This window comes from Lottia gigantea (genome assembly GCF_000327385.1).
Source record: "Lottia gigantea unplaced genomic scaffold LOTGIsca_183, whole genome shotgun sequence".
In the NCBI taxonomy this organism is placed as follows: Eukaryota; Metazoa; Mollusca; class Gastropoda; family Lottiidae; genus Lottia; species Lottia gigantea.
The window spans coordinates 225699-246140 of NW_008708332.1; the positions used below are offsets into that span (position 1 = coordinate 225699).

At 33.5% G+C, this 20442-nt stretch overlaps 2 protein-coding genes across 2 annotated transcripts; both read left to right on the plus strand.

Annotated features, from left to right (window-relative positions):
- Positions 1-294: 294 nt before the first annotated feature.
- Positions 295-6227, plus strand: LOTGIDRAFT_174145 (hypothetical protein; the record flags this gene model as incomplete). Its single annotated transcript, XM_009052472.1, has 3 exons — positions 295-610; positions 2189-2337; positions 6138-6227. The coding sequence occupies 3 exons, from the start codon at positions 295-297 to the stop codon at positions 6225-6227; spliced, it is 555 nt and encodes a 184-aa protein (XP_009050720.1).
- Positions 6228-16048: 9821 nt separating this feature from the next.
- On the plus strand, positions 16049-19997 carry LOTGIDRAFT_174147 (hypothetical protein; the record flags this gene model as incomplete). Its single annotated transcript, XM_009052473.1, has 2 exons — positions 16049-16146; positions 19370-19997. 2 exons carry the CDS (start codon positions 16049-16051, stop codon positions 19995-19997), a joined length of 726 nt encoding a protein of 241 aa, XP_009050721.1.
- Positions 19998-20442: the final 445 nt, after the last annotated feature.

Sequence of the window (20442 nt, forward strand, 5' to 3'; positions counted from 1 at the left end):
TTGTCTTCAATTATGATGACGTTTAATGATGACGTTTAATGATGACGGTGTCACAATCTTCACAATATAAACTATTGTTTTCAGGAGACATGAATTTACCATTTGATACCTCAATAATCCCAAAGGAAACGGTAGGTAAAAATACACAAGTGTATTTACAACATTTGATAGATAATCTTAAAGTATCAGCAGAGATTGCTACCGAAAATATTAAAAGCATGCAAAATAAAAATAAAGAATATGCTAAAATTTCAACTGCAACTTAAATATGAAGGCCCATACGAAATAATCGAAATGGGACCAAAATATACACACAAACTACAAGGTTGTGTAGATAAAATCACTAGTAAATCATTAATAAATGCATCGAAATTAAAACACTATGTTCTACCTACTACTGATGCAGATGATAATGTAAATGATGTTGATAATGTAAATAATAATGTAAATAATAATGATGATAAACTTGATAATAAAACCTGTGATGATAATGTAGATACAAATAAGAAAGATAAGCATGACAACGATAAGAACATACAAAGTAAAAAGTTAGCTGGTTCTCAAAATATGCCAGATGAAAATGAAGTAAAAATTATGAAAATTATAAAATGTAAGTTTGTCGTTAACAAGGATAAAGAATATTATGTTCAATGGTCAGATAAATCTAGATCATGGGTATCTTTTGATCAAGTACCTCTAGATATCAAAACTGCATATCATGTATCAAAAACAAAATCAGGAAGAAAACGAAAAAGTCCAATTACGAAAACATTTTTCAAAACCATTTCTTTATAAATTATTTGATTATATAATTAATCAAAAATAATATCAGTCAGTAAGGCAAAATTTGTAAGTGAATTATTCACTGAATTTTAGTGCTAGAAGTATTTGGTTAGGAACCAACCATTACTCAACCCGCTAAGCTACTCATACATCTTATTTTCATTCTCTTATAGGCAATTTCAGTACATGGATCCTATCGACCATAATATTCTTTAGCTTCGTTCAACAACTTCATTGCCATGACGTACGACAACGAATTAATTATGGTGTTATATTTACTAACGAAGGTCAAACTATAAATTTCGGTGTGGAACATTGGCTTCACACATTCGAAATTGCATTACCAAATACAAAACCATTAAATAAGATTGTTCATTGTAATTTTAATAATCAAACGTGTCAATTTATTCGAAACATCTACAAAGAACTTCCCCATTTTTAAATCAGATAATAGATTTTATCAAACATTTATTTCCTTTGAGAAAAATTAATTTAGAAAGCAGATCTAAACGTTCATAATTACCTTTCATTGGCTCTTTTGCTAAATCACTTTTTGGCACTGCTACAGAAGATGATATCAATCTGCTGGCAAAGCACATAAATGCACTAACCAAGGAAGATCGCAAATTATCAAATGTCTTGGTGAAACATTCAGACCATTTTTCTCCTTTTGCCAATAAAATTAACGAAAGAATGAATAACGCTCTTAATGGCATCAAAGAAAACCACAAAACAATTATTCTTGCTTCAAAAAACCTAGAATCAACATTTGATAGTCTAGAGGATACATTTATGACTTTGACTAAATTAATATCACAACAAATTCAAATTTCAGCCTTGATCGAACATCAGTTAACTGATTTTATAATTTGCTTACAGCAGTTAACTGAAAATACCCTTTCACCTTTAATTCTTTCACATAAAAGACTATTGAGTACCATATATAGTATTCAAAAATTATTAGATGGAAGTAGTATATGAGCTTTCTAATTGATGGACATTATCCTACTTTCAAAATCTTATATACTAATCATATTATTATTCTCATGCTAAATTTATTGTTCAAAGAAAATCTAATAAATCTATTTATCTATAAAAATTCCCTATTACAAGATATATAAAATTATATAAAATTGACACTGTTCCTGTACCTATTAATAATGCTTCACAACATACCACCCAATTATTGGACTTAGACAAATATTTAGCTGTCAGTAAGTCAAATAAATATTATGTTAAATTAAATTCAATTCATTACCAATGCTTCTATAAATTACCTTTCAGATCTATTAAAGTTTTTACATGTGAAACTGCTTTATTTTTTTAAGTAAAAGACCAAATTAAATATGTAATTTTCAATTTATCCGAAATATTAAACAACTTACAAAGAATTCTCTTTTAATAGGTAATGTATCTAAGATAGAATTTAACTGTGAAAATAAAGAGAAAGTCATTGAAGGATGTAATTTTGTTAATATTCCATGCCAATGTACTATATTTAATGATGATATCGTTGTACCTCGATCACTAGGATCATGTCAGGCACATGGCCAGGTCAGTAAAATTACAAAACTACATCCAATAAATTTGGCATTAGTGCAACATTTTTTTGCTGAAAAAGATCTTGCCGCTATTGCAGGCAATTTTATTTTCAAATCTCCATTAAATATTTCTAATAGTCCACAATTCAAATTTTATTCTCATAAATTTTCTAAAATAATCGCTGTTGATAAAGTTAAGCATTAAGTTTAAAAACGATCATAGAACAGACGAAACAAGATAAAGTTATTTTTAAAACGCTATCTGAATTATTATATGATGATCAGATCACAACTTCCAATTTTTCAATTTATGACATCCATTTTTTTTTTATTGATTATCATATCTTTGATTTTGTCCGTTTTATCCTTAATCGTCTTCATTTTATTACTGTGTAAATGCCGAACTTTATCAGCAATGATGATGCTCCTTCTAAAAGCAAATGGCAATGTTATGGAGGAATTACCATCTTTAGTTTATAAGCCTCTCACTACTTTGGCTCCAAAAACACAAAATTCCCCGATTCAATTTTCTGATCAACTCCCCATTTTTACATTCATTTTAGCAATTCTAATTTAATTATACTAGTTTCAAAATTCTTTAGGTCAATAAGAGCAGAGACTCAAATACTTCTCGAATTTACAAATGGTTCACAATGTGTTATATTTTCAATTATTAATTTAAGGCATTGTCCCACACATTGGACAATTACCCACCCATCACTCATTAGCAATTTGCGGTTATCTCTTTCATGTTTTCCATCCTTATCTTTGAATTGGCCAAATTTCCAAGTAGTAAGTACCATCACTCATAAACCCTAAATAATTCCTCAGACACTAAAAGTACCATATTTTCATGTATGGAAACTACACCAAATTCTAAAGGGTGACAATTGCTCAGCGTACTTACTGCTTGGCCACAATTCCTACATTTCTATATTGACGCCTGATGCCAATACTGCTTTGTCTAATGGTACTTTATAACCAAACATTAGTGTAGCTTGATTTGATGTAGAACATTGAAACACAACAAGATAATTTGAATATGAATTAACCTATGACAACAAAGTTGAGGTGGGCGTGGCACATTCGGGTTGAATTTGAAACTAATTGTTTACATTTTGGGGAAGGGGCATAACTCGCATAGGATACGTTTGTTCAAAAAGGAACTTTGCACACAATTACCTCATTATTTTGGCCAGTTTGTGTTAATAGGTCAATTGTTTCAGCTTTATAGTTCAAAAAAAGGAACGGGTTTTGTAATTTCCATATTTTCAATTTTCTATTTTGACCTTTATTGACATTTGTTAACCTATATCGTTTGACCTGTATGATGTAGAAGCTTTGAATTTGGAACACAACATAACAATCAGAATATCAATTAACTTATGCCAAAGAATTGAGGTGGGAGTGGCAAATCCGGGTTAAATTACTCATTATTGACATTTTTGGCCAGGGGCAAAACTCACAAATTATACATTTGTTCAAAATGTAACTTTGCATACATTTATTTCATCTGTTGAGCCACGTTGTCTTAGAAGTTCGATTGTTTCAGCTCTATAGTTCAAAAAAAGGAACAGGTTTTGAAAATTCAAAATGTTCAATTTTTGACCTTTTTTGACCCTGACTTTTGTAGGATCAAAGGTCATTCACATTGGCTATTTTTTTTATACTTTTATATTTGCTGTCTTATCTCAACTTCCGGTTTTATAGCCGTATATATTTTAAATTTTGAGGACTTTTATCTCGTAACCTTGACCTTTGTGGACCGTCTCCTTTTTAATGTCAAATGTCATTGACCTTGGCTATCTTCTGATACTTTCATTGGTGAGGTCTGTCTACTTCCGGTATAACAATCTTCCAAAGAATCAAAACTTCTCAACTTTAGACTGTTTTTGCACGTGATGTAATTATCGTAGAAGGTTGATTTTTTCATGGTCTTTTGCAATTTGCTACATTTGCAAAGTCCCACTCTGTGCCACGTGTGGCTCTAGTAATTTCCTTTTTTCTAGGCAAATTCAGTGCATGGATTTTATCAACTATAGTATTCTTTAACCTCCTTCAACAACTTCATTGCCATGTTCGACATCGAATAAATTATGGTGTTATATTTACCAATGAAGGCTAAACAATTAATTTTGCTGTGGAACATTGGCTACACACATTTGAAATTCCCAAGGGTTGGCTCGGGGGCAGTTGTTCACACGACGAAAACAACGAGAGTCGACTCCTGGGCCGCACTGGAGTTGCCGACTCAATCATATTGAATTAAGAACTTTCTCATTTTTAAATCAGACAATGGATTTTATTAAACATTTTATTAAAGCCTTCTCCAAATCCAAGTCAAAGAGATCACGAAGAATGCCATATCTCCAAGTGGTGTCATAAGCCTTCTCCAAATCAAAGAATATGGCTACTAAATGGTGATTTTGGATGAAGGCATCCCTGACAAACGATTCAAATCTAACGAGATGATCAAGAGTGCTCCTTTGGGACCGAAATCCACATTGGAGGTTGGTTAGAAGATTGTTTGACTCAAGTTGCCAAACGAGCCTTCGATTGATCATTCGTTCCATGGTTTTACAAATGCAGCTGGCTAATGCAACAGGGCGGTAATTAGCAGGATTCCTCAGCAGAACATCCATAGAGTTCTGGATGTCGAATGACCCCTTTGGAAGAGTTCAGAATGAATTCTGCGAGCACATTTAACTAACAAGGAGCCGTTACGCAGCTTTTTCGTAGATTTGGGCTCACTTGCAAGACCTGTAAATCTTTTGCGATTGCAAATGGCGATAAGGATGATAAAGACCTTTCAGGGTCACTACTGTCAATGACAAGAAACCGTGGCCATGGTTCGTCTGTTACGAATCAGTAAATTCAGCCTCGGTTAACCGGCGCTTACACTCGTTTGTGTTTTTTTTTTAATTTGTGTTGCTATAACGATTTCTTTAAACGCACATTATATGGTATTCTTTCTCAACAGACGAGACGGATTAAGACGATCGGATGACAAAAGTATCCTGGTCGATTGAGTTATTTTTTAAGTTCCTACGAGAAAGCAACATCTGCGTCATACGGATATTCATTCGTCGAGCTCAGTCCACATCTGCGCCATACGGATATTTATTCGTCGACCTCAGTCCACACGGAAAGACGGCCTATCAGTTGAGAACAAATATTTTTCCCTTTGAAACACTAACGATCTATCAACCAGTATGATTCGACTCTACCGTCATAGTACATTTTTAAAATTTCTAACTGTAAAGAAATCTGACAGTCAAAGAGTGGCACTTTTGAAAACCATGACCATTCCGCAAATGGAAGTTCTATGCGAAATACTATTGAACATTTTAAGAGTATAAAAATGTTGTAATCTTGCTAAAGATTAATAAAAGTGATGTCATGAGGAATGCTGCTAAATTGCCTTAGAACACAATCTTTCATGAAATGACATTAGTGGTCATAACATATAAATCTACCTGACAAGTATTACAGCACTATAGCCATTAATAAGGTAGTGGCTGTATGGGGCCATTTATTGTTCCTATAAGACAAGTATATAGTAGACAAGTGCCCAAAGGGTGTATAGTACATCACAAATGATGGATGTGGCCTTTGTTCTCCTTTAAGATAAAGGGGCAGAGAAAAGCTAACAAGATCTTCCCGGATGTAGACTACAGGAGAGAGAGATACCCTTCTTGGTGAAGGTATCCATCGTCTAGGCAATTTAGTAAGCAGTCCGTTAAGATTTCCCTTTAGTATTGTAGTATTGTTATTAATGAATTGTAGATCTGTATTTTATCATGTTAATTTTAGGGGTTTGAAGTCAGACATAAATTAATAGGGTACTTAAGGGATGTAACCCTTAACTCAGTAGGTGACCTGTCATGTTTAGTTGACGTATAGTCCTATTAGCTATTGTCTTATAAACTAAGTATACACAAATAACATGACCGGTTAACCAAGTGTACATGAATATCCATTTAATGATATTTATGTACGCTTGTGAGCCAGGGTATATATATCCCTGTTATTATTGAGGAAATCATCTTTGGGTTTACCTTTACATCGTAGTGAGTAAGGAGTAAGGATTGCTGGCTTCAACCCCCGACCAAGAATAAAGAAAGTGGAATATCACAAGTACTTTGAGTTATTTGGAAAGAAAAGGAAACAATAGTGGGAATTAGAGATCAGATACCAAATTGTAGAGAGACCAGTCAACAAGTTGGTTGACTGGAGAAACTCTGGGAAAATAGTAACCCCACCAGAACAACCCATCACCAACAGTTCACTACACATCAACTTCATTTCACTGGTGCCGAGAACTAGCCGAACCTGCAAAATCTTTGATTAGAGGTCGTCACATCACAACACAACAAGGAAGTCCGAAAAGTTTAAAGCAGCAAACAATAGAAAGCTAGAAATTGTTTAAGAAGAGGATAGTTAAACCACAGAAGAAGAGGATAGTTAAGTCACAGAAGAAGAGGATAAACAAAGGAAAAAACAAAGCAGAAACAGAAGCAGATACGTGTTAGGAAAATAAGACAATAACAGAGGATATAAAAGGGTGAGTCATTTCTATTAAATATTTGCCAACCACATTTAGTATTAAACAATTAACAGCACTAATAAGAAATAAATTACTGGTTTGTCTCACATTTAATTAGTAGTTTAACAATAGTAGAATATCGCGATACCAATCTAAATTTCAAGTTTCTCAAGTTTATTGAGTTTAATTTTAAGACATCAATCACAAGTTATAAGTCGGTTATCTATATTTCAAAGTAGAATTGACTTAATCTCTCAAAAAAAAAAAAAAAAAAATATTTTTGGTATTCCATTTCCTAAGATGAATTCCGAAATGGCATTTCAAGTTTTAACGGAAAATTTTCAACAACTTCAATTAGAGTTAAGATCTCAAGGGTTGCCTCAGCAAATTAGGAATTTTTTCGGGGGAAGGTGATAGGAGGTTTACTGAGTGGCTTAGGGATGTTGAGAAGGCTGGTTTGCTTGTCAGTGCAGATGATAGTAGGCTAGTTGGTTTGGCATTGCAAACTTGCTCTGGAGTTGCAGGCAATTTTGTATTGAGGAAAATTAAAGAAAATCCTACTATTACATGGAGGGCATTAAAGGAGATTTTGACAAATAGGTTCAGTGATAGCTCTTGTCGCCAATATGCTCTACAGAAATTAAGAAAAACCAAGCAGCTTCTTAAGGAGTCGGTGCAGGCTTTTGGAGACAGAATAATCATGCTCGCTGAGGAAGTTTACTCTCATGAAGAATTTGCTAACACATTTATACAATCTCAATTAGTGGATATTTTTATGGACGGCTTATCGGATGATAAAGTAGCTAGGCGTTTAATACGAAATAAGCCAGACACGATTGAAGAGGCAATTAAAGTTGCTGCATTCGAGCAACAAGTTGGCAAAACTTTTGACATAAGGCGAGGTAGGGAGGAAGTTCCGATGGAAGTTGATGCCATTCAAAGTAAGGATGCCATGAAGGAATTATGCCAGAAAATTGACCAAGTTTTAGCAATTGCACAAACGGAACCACCAAAGAATAATACTAAGGATTATAGGAAAGGATATAATAAATATTCAAGTGGAGCTAATTTTCAAACACATTCAAACTCTCATGTTCCTAAAAGCAGACAACCCTATTCACAGCCTCAGGCAAGGCATTATCAATGGACGCCTGATGGTAGTCCAATTTGTTATAATTGCTCAACACCTGGACATACTCGACTTACTTGTCGTAAGCAAAATTTTCACCGTGTAAACAGGTATTCAAAAAACTAGGTAGCCCCAGGGTAGTGCAAGATATTAAAAGGCCTAGCCTGGGTAACAATGGAAAACCAATCTATCTTGATAAAAAGAGTATCAATAGTTGTGAAAGTAACAAAAGTAGAATAGGAAACACTTTTTGTAAGATTCAATTTTTTAATATGTCTATTTATGCACTTAATGACTCTGGTGCTGAAGGTTCAGCAATAGATTTTGATAGTTTTAAACAGTTACCTAAACAATTTGTATCTAATTATATAACTGATCAAACTATGTTACATAAAATGGTAGGTGTAACAGGAACAGCATTATCAGTCAAAGGTAAATGTAACATAAAGTTAAAAATTGGCAGGTCTTATCGTCGTTTTCAGTTCCATGTGATAGAAAACTTAGGAAAAGAAATGATATTAGGGAATGATTTCTTTCAGGCATATGGAGTACTATTAGACTTCCAAGCACATACTATGCGCGTTCAAAATGAACTTATTCCTTTATATACCAAAGACCATAATGTAGGGTATAAGAAAGTCCATTTATTAACACTTAAAAAAACAGTTCACATTCCACCTGGTTCAGTAAATTCAATTGAATTAAAAATTCCCAATGTTATGAAAAATAAATGTATTTTAATTTCACCTTTAGATAATAGCAATGTATTTTTTGACCAACCTGGTCTCTTGATGTCTAGCAGCATTCACTGTCCTAAAGCGGCAACTGTTAAAGTAGGCTTAGTTAATCACACAGGAACTGCTTTTAAAATACGAAAGAAACAAATTTTAGCTGTAGGTGAAGTCATCTCGGAAGATGACATTGTTATGGAAACCACCAAAGAAATTTGCTCTATTAAGAAAGTACTAAGTCCAGGACGTAAAGATGAACCCCTATTTGACTCTAAATCTTTAGAACATATTGAACCTGGTCAGAGATATAATCTGCTTACAGTATTGAAACAAAATGAGGATTTATTTGCAAAAGATGACTTTTCATTAGGAAAAACCGATGTGGTTAAGGCAAAACTAGACACAGGTACAAATCCACCTGTTAGACAAAAACCATACCGCTTACCAATTCTACAAAAACAAATTGTGGAAGAGCAAGTAAATGATATGCTGCAAGCCGGGGTTATCAGACCAAGTACAAGCCAATATGCATCCCCGATAGTCTTAATTCCAAAGTCCGATAATACATATAGATTTTGTATCGATTATAGAAAATTAAATAATCAGTTAATAAAAAACTCATACCCTTTGCCAAATATGGACGATTTGATCTCATCAATGGGTGATTGCAAATATTTTACATGTCTTGATTTAAAAAGTGGATATTGGCAATTGAAATCGATGAAGAATCAAAACATAAAACGGCATTTACATGCTACAAAGGACTATTCGAATTTAATAGGTTGCCATTTGGTCTGTGTAATTCGCCAGGGATATTTCAAAATACTATGGATAACGTTATGGCAGGTTTGTTAAATAAATTCGTCAAAGTTTTTATAGATGATATTATGATACATTCTAAAACGTTTGAGGAACATTTACAGCATATTCAAGAAGTGTTCAATAGATTAAGAAAAGCAGGTCTAAAATTGAAACCATCCAAATGTAATTTCTTAAAACCAGAAGTGGTGTATCTTGGACATATAATATCAAAAGATGGAATTCGACCTAATCCGGATAAGATCAGTGCCATACAAAATATGCTTCCACCCAAAAATGTCAAACAAATTAGATCTTTTATAGGAATGGCTTCATATTATAGAAAATTTATACAAAATTTCTCAGAAATAGCACAACCATTATTAAGATTAACTAAAAAGAATGCTGTGTTTAAGTGGGATGGTACAGCTCAAGAATCTTTTGAAACTTTAAAAGAGAAACTAATAAGTGCTCCTATTTTGGCATATCCAGATCCAAATAGACCATATAAGTTGTATACGGATGCATCCAAATATGCTGTGGGTGGTGTGTTGACCCAGGAATTTCCCGAAGGAGAAAGGGTCATTCAGTATGTTTCACTGCAATTAAATTCCTCGCAATTAAACTATCCAGTTATTGAAAAAGAAGGGTTAGGCATAATACATTGTCTTAATAAGTTGCGACATTATTTAGTAGGAGCCAAATTCACCATCTATACTGATCATAAACCATTAAAATCTCTCTTTACCGCTGAAAATAAAAACCCAAGAATTCAACGTTGGAGCATTATGCTCGAAGAAATGCAATGTGAAATACAATATACTCCAGGTAATCAAAATGGTCAGGCAGACTTTCTTTCTAGGATTAAAAGTAAACCATTGAATTCAGAAAAAGATACTAACGATCTAATAGTAATAGATACTGATAAAAATCTTCAAGATGAAGTCATAGATCATTTATCCACCTTAGAATCAGAGTTTGATACAGATGATGAACATGATGACAGATCAGTTAGATTAAATCTACAATTTCCACGCCACTTACAAAAACAAGATCCTGAAATAGTCAATTTAAAAACAGCCCTTGAGAACAATAGTCAAGATAAAGCAACTGAGGATTATGTTTTATTATCAGGAGTTGTGTATCATATAGCTAAACCCGTCCAGAATGACAAAACACATCGTCTGCAACTTGTTGTCCCACATTCTTTTACCGATACAATTTTATATGATTTTCATGACTCTCAATTTGGATCGCATACTGGAATAGAACCCGTTACTTTTGGAAAAATATGTATAAGGATGTAGTTAATTATGTACAAAATTGTGTCACATGTAAAACCAGAAAACTTAAAAAGCAACGAGCAGAAATCCAAGACATGCCACAAGCTGAATATCCTTTTGAAATTATTGGGATAGATCACGTGGGACCATTGCCCATTTCAGATAATGGAAATCGATATATTTTATCAATAGTCGACCATTTTAGCTCTTGGGTAGAACTCTTTGCCTTACCTAACAAAACCACAGCATTAGTTGCAAAAGTTCTATTAACAGAAATAATCCCTAGATTTGGTTGCCCCAGGCTGATGATTAGTGATAGAGGTATGGAGTATAACTCGGATGTATTAAGACAGTTAACCAAACAAATGAACATTAATCATAAAAAAACCAGTAGTTACCATCCAGCATCAAATGGGAAAACCGAGAATATTCATGGTTTCCTAAACAATAGTCTGGCAAAACTAATTCGCAGCGATCAAGGCAATTGGGACGAATATCTTCCTGGTATTTGCATGGCATATCGTTCTTCAGTGCATGGCAGTTCAAAATTTTCACCATTTTTTATCAATTATGGTAGAGATATTTGCCTCCCAATGGATACCTTGCTAGGTCCCAAATTGAAATACTTTGGAGAAGAGTATGTACCAACTACATTACAACGGCTACATAAAACATATATGGAAGTCAAAGAAAACATGATAGAAAGTCGCAAACGAAATAGAGATCTAGTAAATAATAAAATTGTTAAAAATCATTATGAAGTGGGTGATAGTGTATATTACTATGATCCGACAACTAAAAATTGGCAACTTCATCCAAGTTAACGAATCATTGGAAACCATACTTTAGAATCATAGAACAATTTTCCCCTGTTAACTTTAAAATCAAGCATCAATTGACTGGAAAAACCAAAAATGTTCATAGTGATAATTTACGGTTGGCAGATCCCAACATTTCTTGGGATGAGTATCGGGAAAGACATGACCACATTTTAAACAAGGTTAAAGATGCCAAGGACGCGGCAGAAGAGTATCGCAGACAGCCCTTTAGATCTACTAAAGCCGTTCATAAAGGTGTCACTAAAAGAGTTAGTCACTTGGAAGGTTCGGGTGATGATATCAGTTCAGATAGTTTTGATTCAGAGGATGATATCCCTTTGGCTATGTTGCCACCTACTAACAATGTTTTAGAGTACAATTGGATTGGATTGGATAATACTTCTGATGAGGAGTATATGTCGTGTGAAGAGTAAAAGATTGAGTTAGATGCATAGTTGTAAGGTGATGACAATGGCAGTTATCTTCCTAGTGTTAACTTTTGTATATCATTATTACGATTTATATCACAGAGTAAGCGAGTTTGTTAATATGTTATGTTCTTTTGATAGAATATTGTACCAATTGGATCTTGTAAGTGAGAATCTTGCACAGTTGAATAGTCACTGTTGTAAATTGGTTATTGGATAGATTGAATACATTGATTATATAGTTTATATTTTAGGATCTTAGTTCTAGAGGTCATGGTGTAATTTATTATGTATATTAATTTATTTTCTTTTAAGTTTTTTAATTCTTGGTAATTTTCGTTCCTTGTGTCTACTTTCAGGCCATGGGTTTGATTGGTTTTGGTGTGCTTTAAAGTTGGTTTCTCCTCCTAGTCCAACCTAAGAATCACAATGTCCAATTTGTACTGCAGAATCGATTTTATGCCTCATAAGTACTTGGTTGCTGAATTTTAATTTAGACTTGGAACCATTTTCAATTCAAGTTCAGGAATTGGAAAAATCAATTGGCTTATTTAGAAATTCGTTAAAAGGTTTTAATACAAATGATGTTAAGTCAATTTCTACGATATCTAAGTCTGGTAAAAACTATTCCTCATGGCCAACATTTTTAACCCTAAATCAAAATTTGCATAAGGTATTAAACACAGAATATGATCTTCTTGACCATCAATTTAAAAAACTTAAAAATACATATGGTAATTTAATTTTTCAAGTCACCTTGTCTTCCAAAGAACGGTCAAAAAGAAGTTTATTACTGTTAGGTGGTCTGATGTCTTTTCTGTTTGGAACAGTAAGCGAAGAGACGGTAGATAAACTAAAACAAAAAGTGGATTTCCTCAAGAAATCTCAAGAAAGAATTATACATGTTGTCGAAGAAGGCTTCACCGTTTTAAACGCAACTAATAAAAATGTGGCCATAAATAGAAATTCAATTAAGCTACTTGTAAATTCAACTAATGCCTTATCCACATGGATGACAAAAATGTACAATAATTTGCAAAATGGTATTGAGCCTCAAATTCAATTTTTACAAGTAGCCCAGAAGTTATCGGGTGTATTTAATATTATTCATTCAACCTTTTATAATCTTCAAAATTCCATTTCATTTTTGCATAATCAAATTATTGAAGCAATTCAAGGTCATTTGACATCGGATTTGATTTCTGATGATCAATTGATGAGCGCATTACAGGAAGTACAACAACAACTTCCAGCCACATTGGAATTGCCATTGCCATTATTTAAGCATGAGCTTCGCAAGTATTACGAAATTTTAAGAGTTACACTTATTCCAGATAGAAATTCATTTCATATTTTAGTTGTTATTCCATTAATTAAGAAATCGTCTATTTTTGAATTATATAAAATTGTTCATGTCCCTTCTTTGTTAAATACTTCTATGGTATTAGATTATGAAATATCACATTCATTTTTAGCAATTTCCCCAGATAGAAATGTTTATATGTTATTATCCGATCATGAAGGTCAGTTATGTCATAAATCAGATTTTTCATTTTGTTCTATTAATAAGCCTATTTTGTCATGTAATTTTGCACCACCATGTGTATCTTCTTTGTTCTTACGAAATTCCAAATTAGTCTCTGAGACATGTAAAATCAAAATTTCTAAAGTTCCAAAATTCCCAATTGTGGAATCTCTTACAAAGAGACATTGGCTTTTATTTAGTCCTATACAGACTACTTTAGATCTTGTGTGTTTGGATCCGTCTAAAAATATGCTTCATAATATTGATATTAATGTGGGAGTCACTATTTTAAATCTACCAAGTGGTTGTTCGGGCCACAATGCTGCATTTAGCATACCATATTATTTACAAGAAGAAAGGAAATATACTATAAGACAAACCAGTAAGAAGATGATTGATATCTCACAATTTTTGTTTAATTTAACAAAACAAAAATCTTTAAGCTTACCAAATTCGATTCCAACATTCAATTTAATTTCGGATATTCCGAACATGCCAAATAAAACTAAAATGTCAAAATTAATAAAAGAGATTCAGGACATAAAATTTCAAAACCCAATGTTATCAAACCCTTTTACTTCTAAAACCCATTGGGTATACTATATTTTAATTACATTGGTAGCTGTAATTGTGTTAATTGTTCCTCCTATATTAGGTTTTAAAAAATTTTATAAACAAAGGAAAAGGTTGGCAAATATAAGTTATAGAAATGACACAGTAACAATTTCAGCCCCACCCATTCCAAAACGAAGAGAAAAACCACACAGAGACGATATAGATGATGATGATGACGCACCACCAACTGCAGTGGACCCATTATTTATGCGGGCAGTGGAAATAATTTCCTGAGTATTGAGTGACATTATGGTGACTTTGTGAAAAGGAACAATTTCTTTATATATATCCATAATATATATATATATATATCAAAAAAAAAAAAAAAAAAAAAAATCTATATCTATCTATCTTTGTAAAAAGCATATATATCTATCTATTTTTGGTTTTTTTTTTTTTTCGTTGGGGAGGGAACATATTTGTAGTATTGTTATTAATGAATTGTAGATCTGTATTTTATCATGTTAATTTTAGGGGTTTGAAGTCAGACATAAATTAATAGGGTACTTAAGGGATGTAACCCTTAACTCAGTAGGTGACCTGTCATGTTTAGTTGACGTATAGTCCTATTAGCTATTGTCTTATAAACTAAGTATACACAAATAACATGACCGGTTAACCAAGTGTACATGAATATCCATTTAATGATATTTATGTACGCTTGTGAGCCAGGGTATATATATCCCTGTTATTATTGAGGAAATCATCTTTGGGTTTACCTTTACATCGTAGTGAGTAAGGAGTAAGGATTGCTGGCTTCAACCCCCGACCAAGAATAAAGAAAGTGGAATATCACAAGTACTTTGAGTTATTTGGAAAGAAAAGGAAACAATAGTGGGAATTAGAGATCAGATACCAAATTGTAGAGAGACCAGTCAACAAGTTGGTTGACTGGAGAAACTCTGGGAAAATAGTAACCCCACTAGAACAACCCATCACCAACAGTTCACTACACATCAACTTCATTTCAGCCTGACTGCACCTATGCTGCAGGTACAAGGTATGGATTCTGGAAACTGAGATCCGCCCGTATTCAGATTTTTGTTAGTAGGTTAATGTGTTATTGCCTACGGCGCTTTGGATCATGAAATTGGTATAGAAATTAATAGCCCATGAATTAGGACTCGTGGCCGTTATATAATGGTCATTCATATTCAAAAAGGTACAATTTAATGGCTAATTTTTTTAAGTACCAACATTAAAAGATTAACAGATTATCATTCCTGTCGATATGACGTATACAGTCGAGAGTATAAATATGAGAAGACTACTCTCTGTCTTCAGTACTTAACAGGAAACTTTATTACTCATAAAGTCTTATCTTTGGCTACCTTTAAGACTAGTAGGCATTCGAAATTATTCTCGACTAGAAATACACTTTAAATTATTCTCTTAACGCTATTTTCTTGATGTTATTCTATTGAATGTCAACTTTAAGAACACAACGTGAAGTCTGATATTTATATAAAGATATTTGAAAACTGTTATTCAACTTATTTACGGACGGGGACCACCAGCATTGGTTCGCAAAAAGGGGATATCGACAACACTTTGTCATACCATTTCATTCGTTAACAATACTAACCAAACTATAAGGTTAAACAAGGGTTGTTTAGTAGGAAAGGTGGAGCCTGTGGAACATGATGAGGTACATGATTTAACTCCACCCACTAAAAATATCTCATAACCTATGGCGAATTAAACGATGTAACCTGAGAAACCTACTCACCAAATGGTAGAATCGACAACCGCAAACCCAAGCACCTTAAGAAACTTTAATGGTGGATATAACTTTTTATGGTGGATGTAGTAGCTTGTAGTAGTGCATATAAACAATATAGACTTACAATCATGCCTTGTGTCATTTCTGATTATATTGAAGAATTGTTTTTTATAATGTGTATTTTTCAACTTGTATTATTAATAATTATGGTGTTAAGAATCGACAGGTGTGAGGATAGATTTAACTGTTTTCTTTTGGTACCCCAATTTCATGACCCTCTGCAAAGGGAGGAATGTAACAAAACTGAGATCCGCCCGTATTCAGATTTTTGTTAGTAGGTTAATGTGTTATTGCCTACGGCGTTTTGGATCATGAAATTGGTATAGAAATTAATAGCCCATGAATTAGGACTCGTGGTAGGACTCGTGGCCGTTATATAATGGTCATTCATATTCAAAAAGGTACAATTTAATGGCTAATTTTTTTTAAGTACCAACATTAAAAGATTAACAGATTATCATTCCTGTCGATATGACGTATACAGTCGAGAGTATAAATATGAGAAGACTACTCTCTGTCTTCAGTACTTAACAGGAAACGTTATTACTCATAAATTCTTATCTTTGGCTACCTTTAAGACTAGTAGGCATTCGAAATTATTCTCGACTAGAAATACACTTTAAATTATTCTCTTGATGCTATTCTCTTGATGTTATTCTATTGAATGTCAACTTTAAGAACACAACGTGAAGTCTGATATTTATATAAAGATATTTGAAAACTGTTATTCAACTTATTTACGGACGGGGACCACCAGCATTGGATCGCAAAAAGGGGATATCGACAACACTTTGTCATACCATTTCATTTGTTAACAATACTAACCAAACTATAAGGTTAAACAAGGGTTGTTTAGTAGGAAAGGTGGAGCCTGTGGAACATGATGAGGTACATGATTTAACTCCACCCACTAAAAATATCTCAGAGGTTTCTATTGGCAATAATAATGTGTCAAAAGTGTATACTAACAATGACGACTGTTTTAAAGATATAGATGTCCCAGACATACATAGGTCAAAGGTTATAGATATATTGACTTATTATAGAGACATATTTGCTACAAATGATATGGAATTAGGACAAACGGACACTGTTAAGATGAAAATTGACATAGGTGATCACTCACCTATAAAACTACGACCTTACCTAACACCACTAAACAAAAGGCAGATTGTTGACAAAGCTATTGATGACATGCTAGGTGCAGATATAATTGCACCTTCTACGAGTCCCTTTAGTTTTCCAATCGAAGTTGTGGATAAAAAAGATGGTTCCAAGAGATTTTGTGTAGACTATCGTGCCCTCAATAAAATCACCAAAATCAACTCATATCCACTTCCTTTGATTGATGATTTATTGGCACAATTGAATGCAATTTCCTACTATAGCCTAATTGATCTCCGTGCAGGTTACTGGCAGGTGCAGATGCATGCAGATGACAAGGAGAAAACTGCATTTGTATGTCACAGAGTGTTTCATTTCAATGTGATGCCGTTCGGTTTAGTAAATGCACCAGGTGTTTTTATGCAATTGGTTGGTCAAGTCTTACAAGGTTTAAGCGAATTTGCTGTAGCATATCTTGATGACATTTTGATATTTTCTAGAACAAAAGAAGAACATCTAAAACATTTGCAACAAGTATTTGATAGGTTAAGACAACACAATTTAAAGTTAAAAGCCAGTAAATGTTCTTTTATGACAAGGGAAACTAAGTACTTAGGTTTCACCATATCACCACAGGGTGTATCAGCTGATCCGGATAAGGTTAGAGCATTAAAGGCGATGACTCCGCCTACAACTGTCACTGAAACTCGTTCATTCATTGGTGGAATGAGTTACTATAGAAGACTCATACCTAATTTTAGTAAAATTGCTGAGCCTCTTATTAATTTGACGAAGAAATTTGCAAGGTTTAATTGGACACAGGAGTGTCAACGAGCGTTTGATTTCTTAAAAGAAAGTCTAACGACAATACCATTTTTAGGCTACCCAAATTCTAATTTACCATATGTACTTTACACTGATGCAAGCGATACTTGCATTGGTGCATGTTTAGCACAAGTTATTGAAGGTGTCGAAACACCTATTTACTTTTTGAGTCATAGATTGAATTCTACACAAGTCAAATATTCGACAGTACTAAAAGAATGTTTTGCAATTCATTACAGTTTGCAAAAACTCGACTATTATTTGCATAATGCAGAATTCATAATTAGGACAGACCATCAATCATTAAAATATTTATTAGAGTCACCCATTCAGAATAAGCAAATTCAATTATGGGCATTAGGAATTTCAGGCTATAATTTTAAGATAGAATATATACCGGGTAAGAAAAATTCAATGGCTGATCTTTTATCGCGAGTTCCAAAAGCAACATTTGACGATTTAAATGAAGATGATGACGAAATTGAGCCCCGTATAAATAATAACTCACTTGAGATAAACGCTATAAATTCAAATCAGATTGAGACTAGTAAATATGCTGACTGTGAACTTAATAACCATGACGATACATCTGACAATGAGGACTTTCAGTTAGATTTAGATATGATAGCCGAACAAATGAAGGATGATCAATTACAAAAGCTCAAAACTGATTTACAAAGGGGGACAGTGAAATCCACAATAAATAATAGATATTTACTGGTAGACGATATTGTATATTATATTTCCGATCCGGATGGTGAACCTAATTTACGACTTTATATTCCGACACACTTGACAGAAAAGGTCATCAAACAATATCATGACGATAATGGTCATAGTGGCGTAGATAGATGTTACGCACTAGTAAAGACAAAATATTACTGGCCAGGTCTTTATAAACAACTCTATAAATATATAGGACAATGTATTTTATGTCAAGCAGGGTCAACTGTTAAGAACAAACCCGATTTAGTTGAGACAGGAATACCTCCTTATCCTATGGCAAAGGTATCTTTTGATTTATCTGGTCCATATCCGACAAGTTTGTCTGGAAACAAATATATTGCCAGTTTTGTCTGCATATACTCTGGCTGGATAGAGGCATTCCCGATTCCTGATAAATCTGCACAAAATGTTGCTCATTTGTTAATTGATGAATTCTTTCCCAGATTTGGTTGTCCTTTAGCTATGGTTACTGATAACGGTACCGAGAATGAGAATAGGGTTATGAAAGAAACTTTCCAAAGTTTAAACATTAAACATATTCTTACTTCTTATTATAGACCACAAAGTAACAGTGCTGTCGAGCCAAGTCATCGAACGTTACATGATATTCTGTCTAAACGTCTAACAACGGATGTTACCACTTGGGATGTACACCTCAACCAAAGTCTTGCTGCTTTACGATTCAATGTCAACACTAGCACTAAACAATCTCCATTTACCATGTTGTATTCTAGAGATCCGGTGTTACCGCTTGATAATATTCTTAAGCCGAGACGTAAGTTCATGGGTGAAGGTGATTTCCATCAGGTGGCATTGGAGAATCAATACCGGTCATTCTTCCAAGTACATAAATACATGAAAAAAGCTAAGCAACGACAAGCCAAATACGCTAACAAGAATACTAAAAATATTGATTTTAAGACAGGTGACCCAGTATACTATAAGAATTTCTTACGTAAAAATAAACTAGAAGACAGATGGTCACCATACCATCGAATAGTTGAACAAACCTCACCAGTCTCATTCAAAATTAGGAATCAACTCACTAACAGAGTGATAAAGGCTCATGCTGAGCACTTAAGATTAGCTAATATTGATGAATGGGACATACCTAAAGACACAAATAAATTAAGAAAAGCCCAATATGTTGAACCTCCTTCAGAATCTAGTTCAGAAGGTTCCGATTCTGAGTATTCAGAAGATGACGAATTGCCTCTTAGTGAACTAATTAAGAAATACCGTAGGGTACGAGAAAACTCGTCGAGTGAAGATGACATACCACTCATGGAAATGGCGCAACGAATTAGAGTAGAAAATGACAGCGCCAATGATGCCTCATCAAATGATATGGTGGTTGCCTAGATGACTAAGTGTTGATTGGGTTTGATGGGAAAGGGCCCTTCTCAGATTACCGTTACAATCAACTACTTTTAATCGAACGCATTATACCACTTAAAAATATTCCTGATATTTTTCATTAAGAACACATAAACGAGACTATCGTGTGTTGCAAATGAACAGATCAATGATGTCCTTCTACGCGTTATTTCGCCGGTCATTATTTTGATCCATATAAGTCATAGATTTCATAGATTTTGTTTTTGTTTTGTTCTAAATAGGATTTTGTTTACAAATTTAGAATAGATTTGGATTAATTGCATTATGGTTTACGGTGTATAGATATATATATAATTATGATATTGGTCCACTATTTTTCAGATGATGTCGTGTCACATACTGGTTTTATTGGTTTTGATGGGTGGGTTTGCTGAGTCGCACAAGATAACACAGAATGTGTTATTCAGAC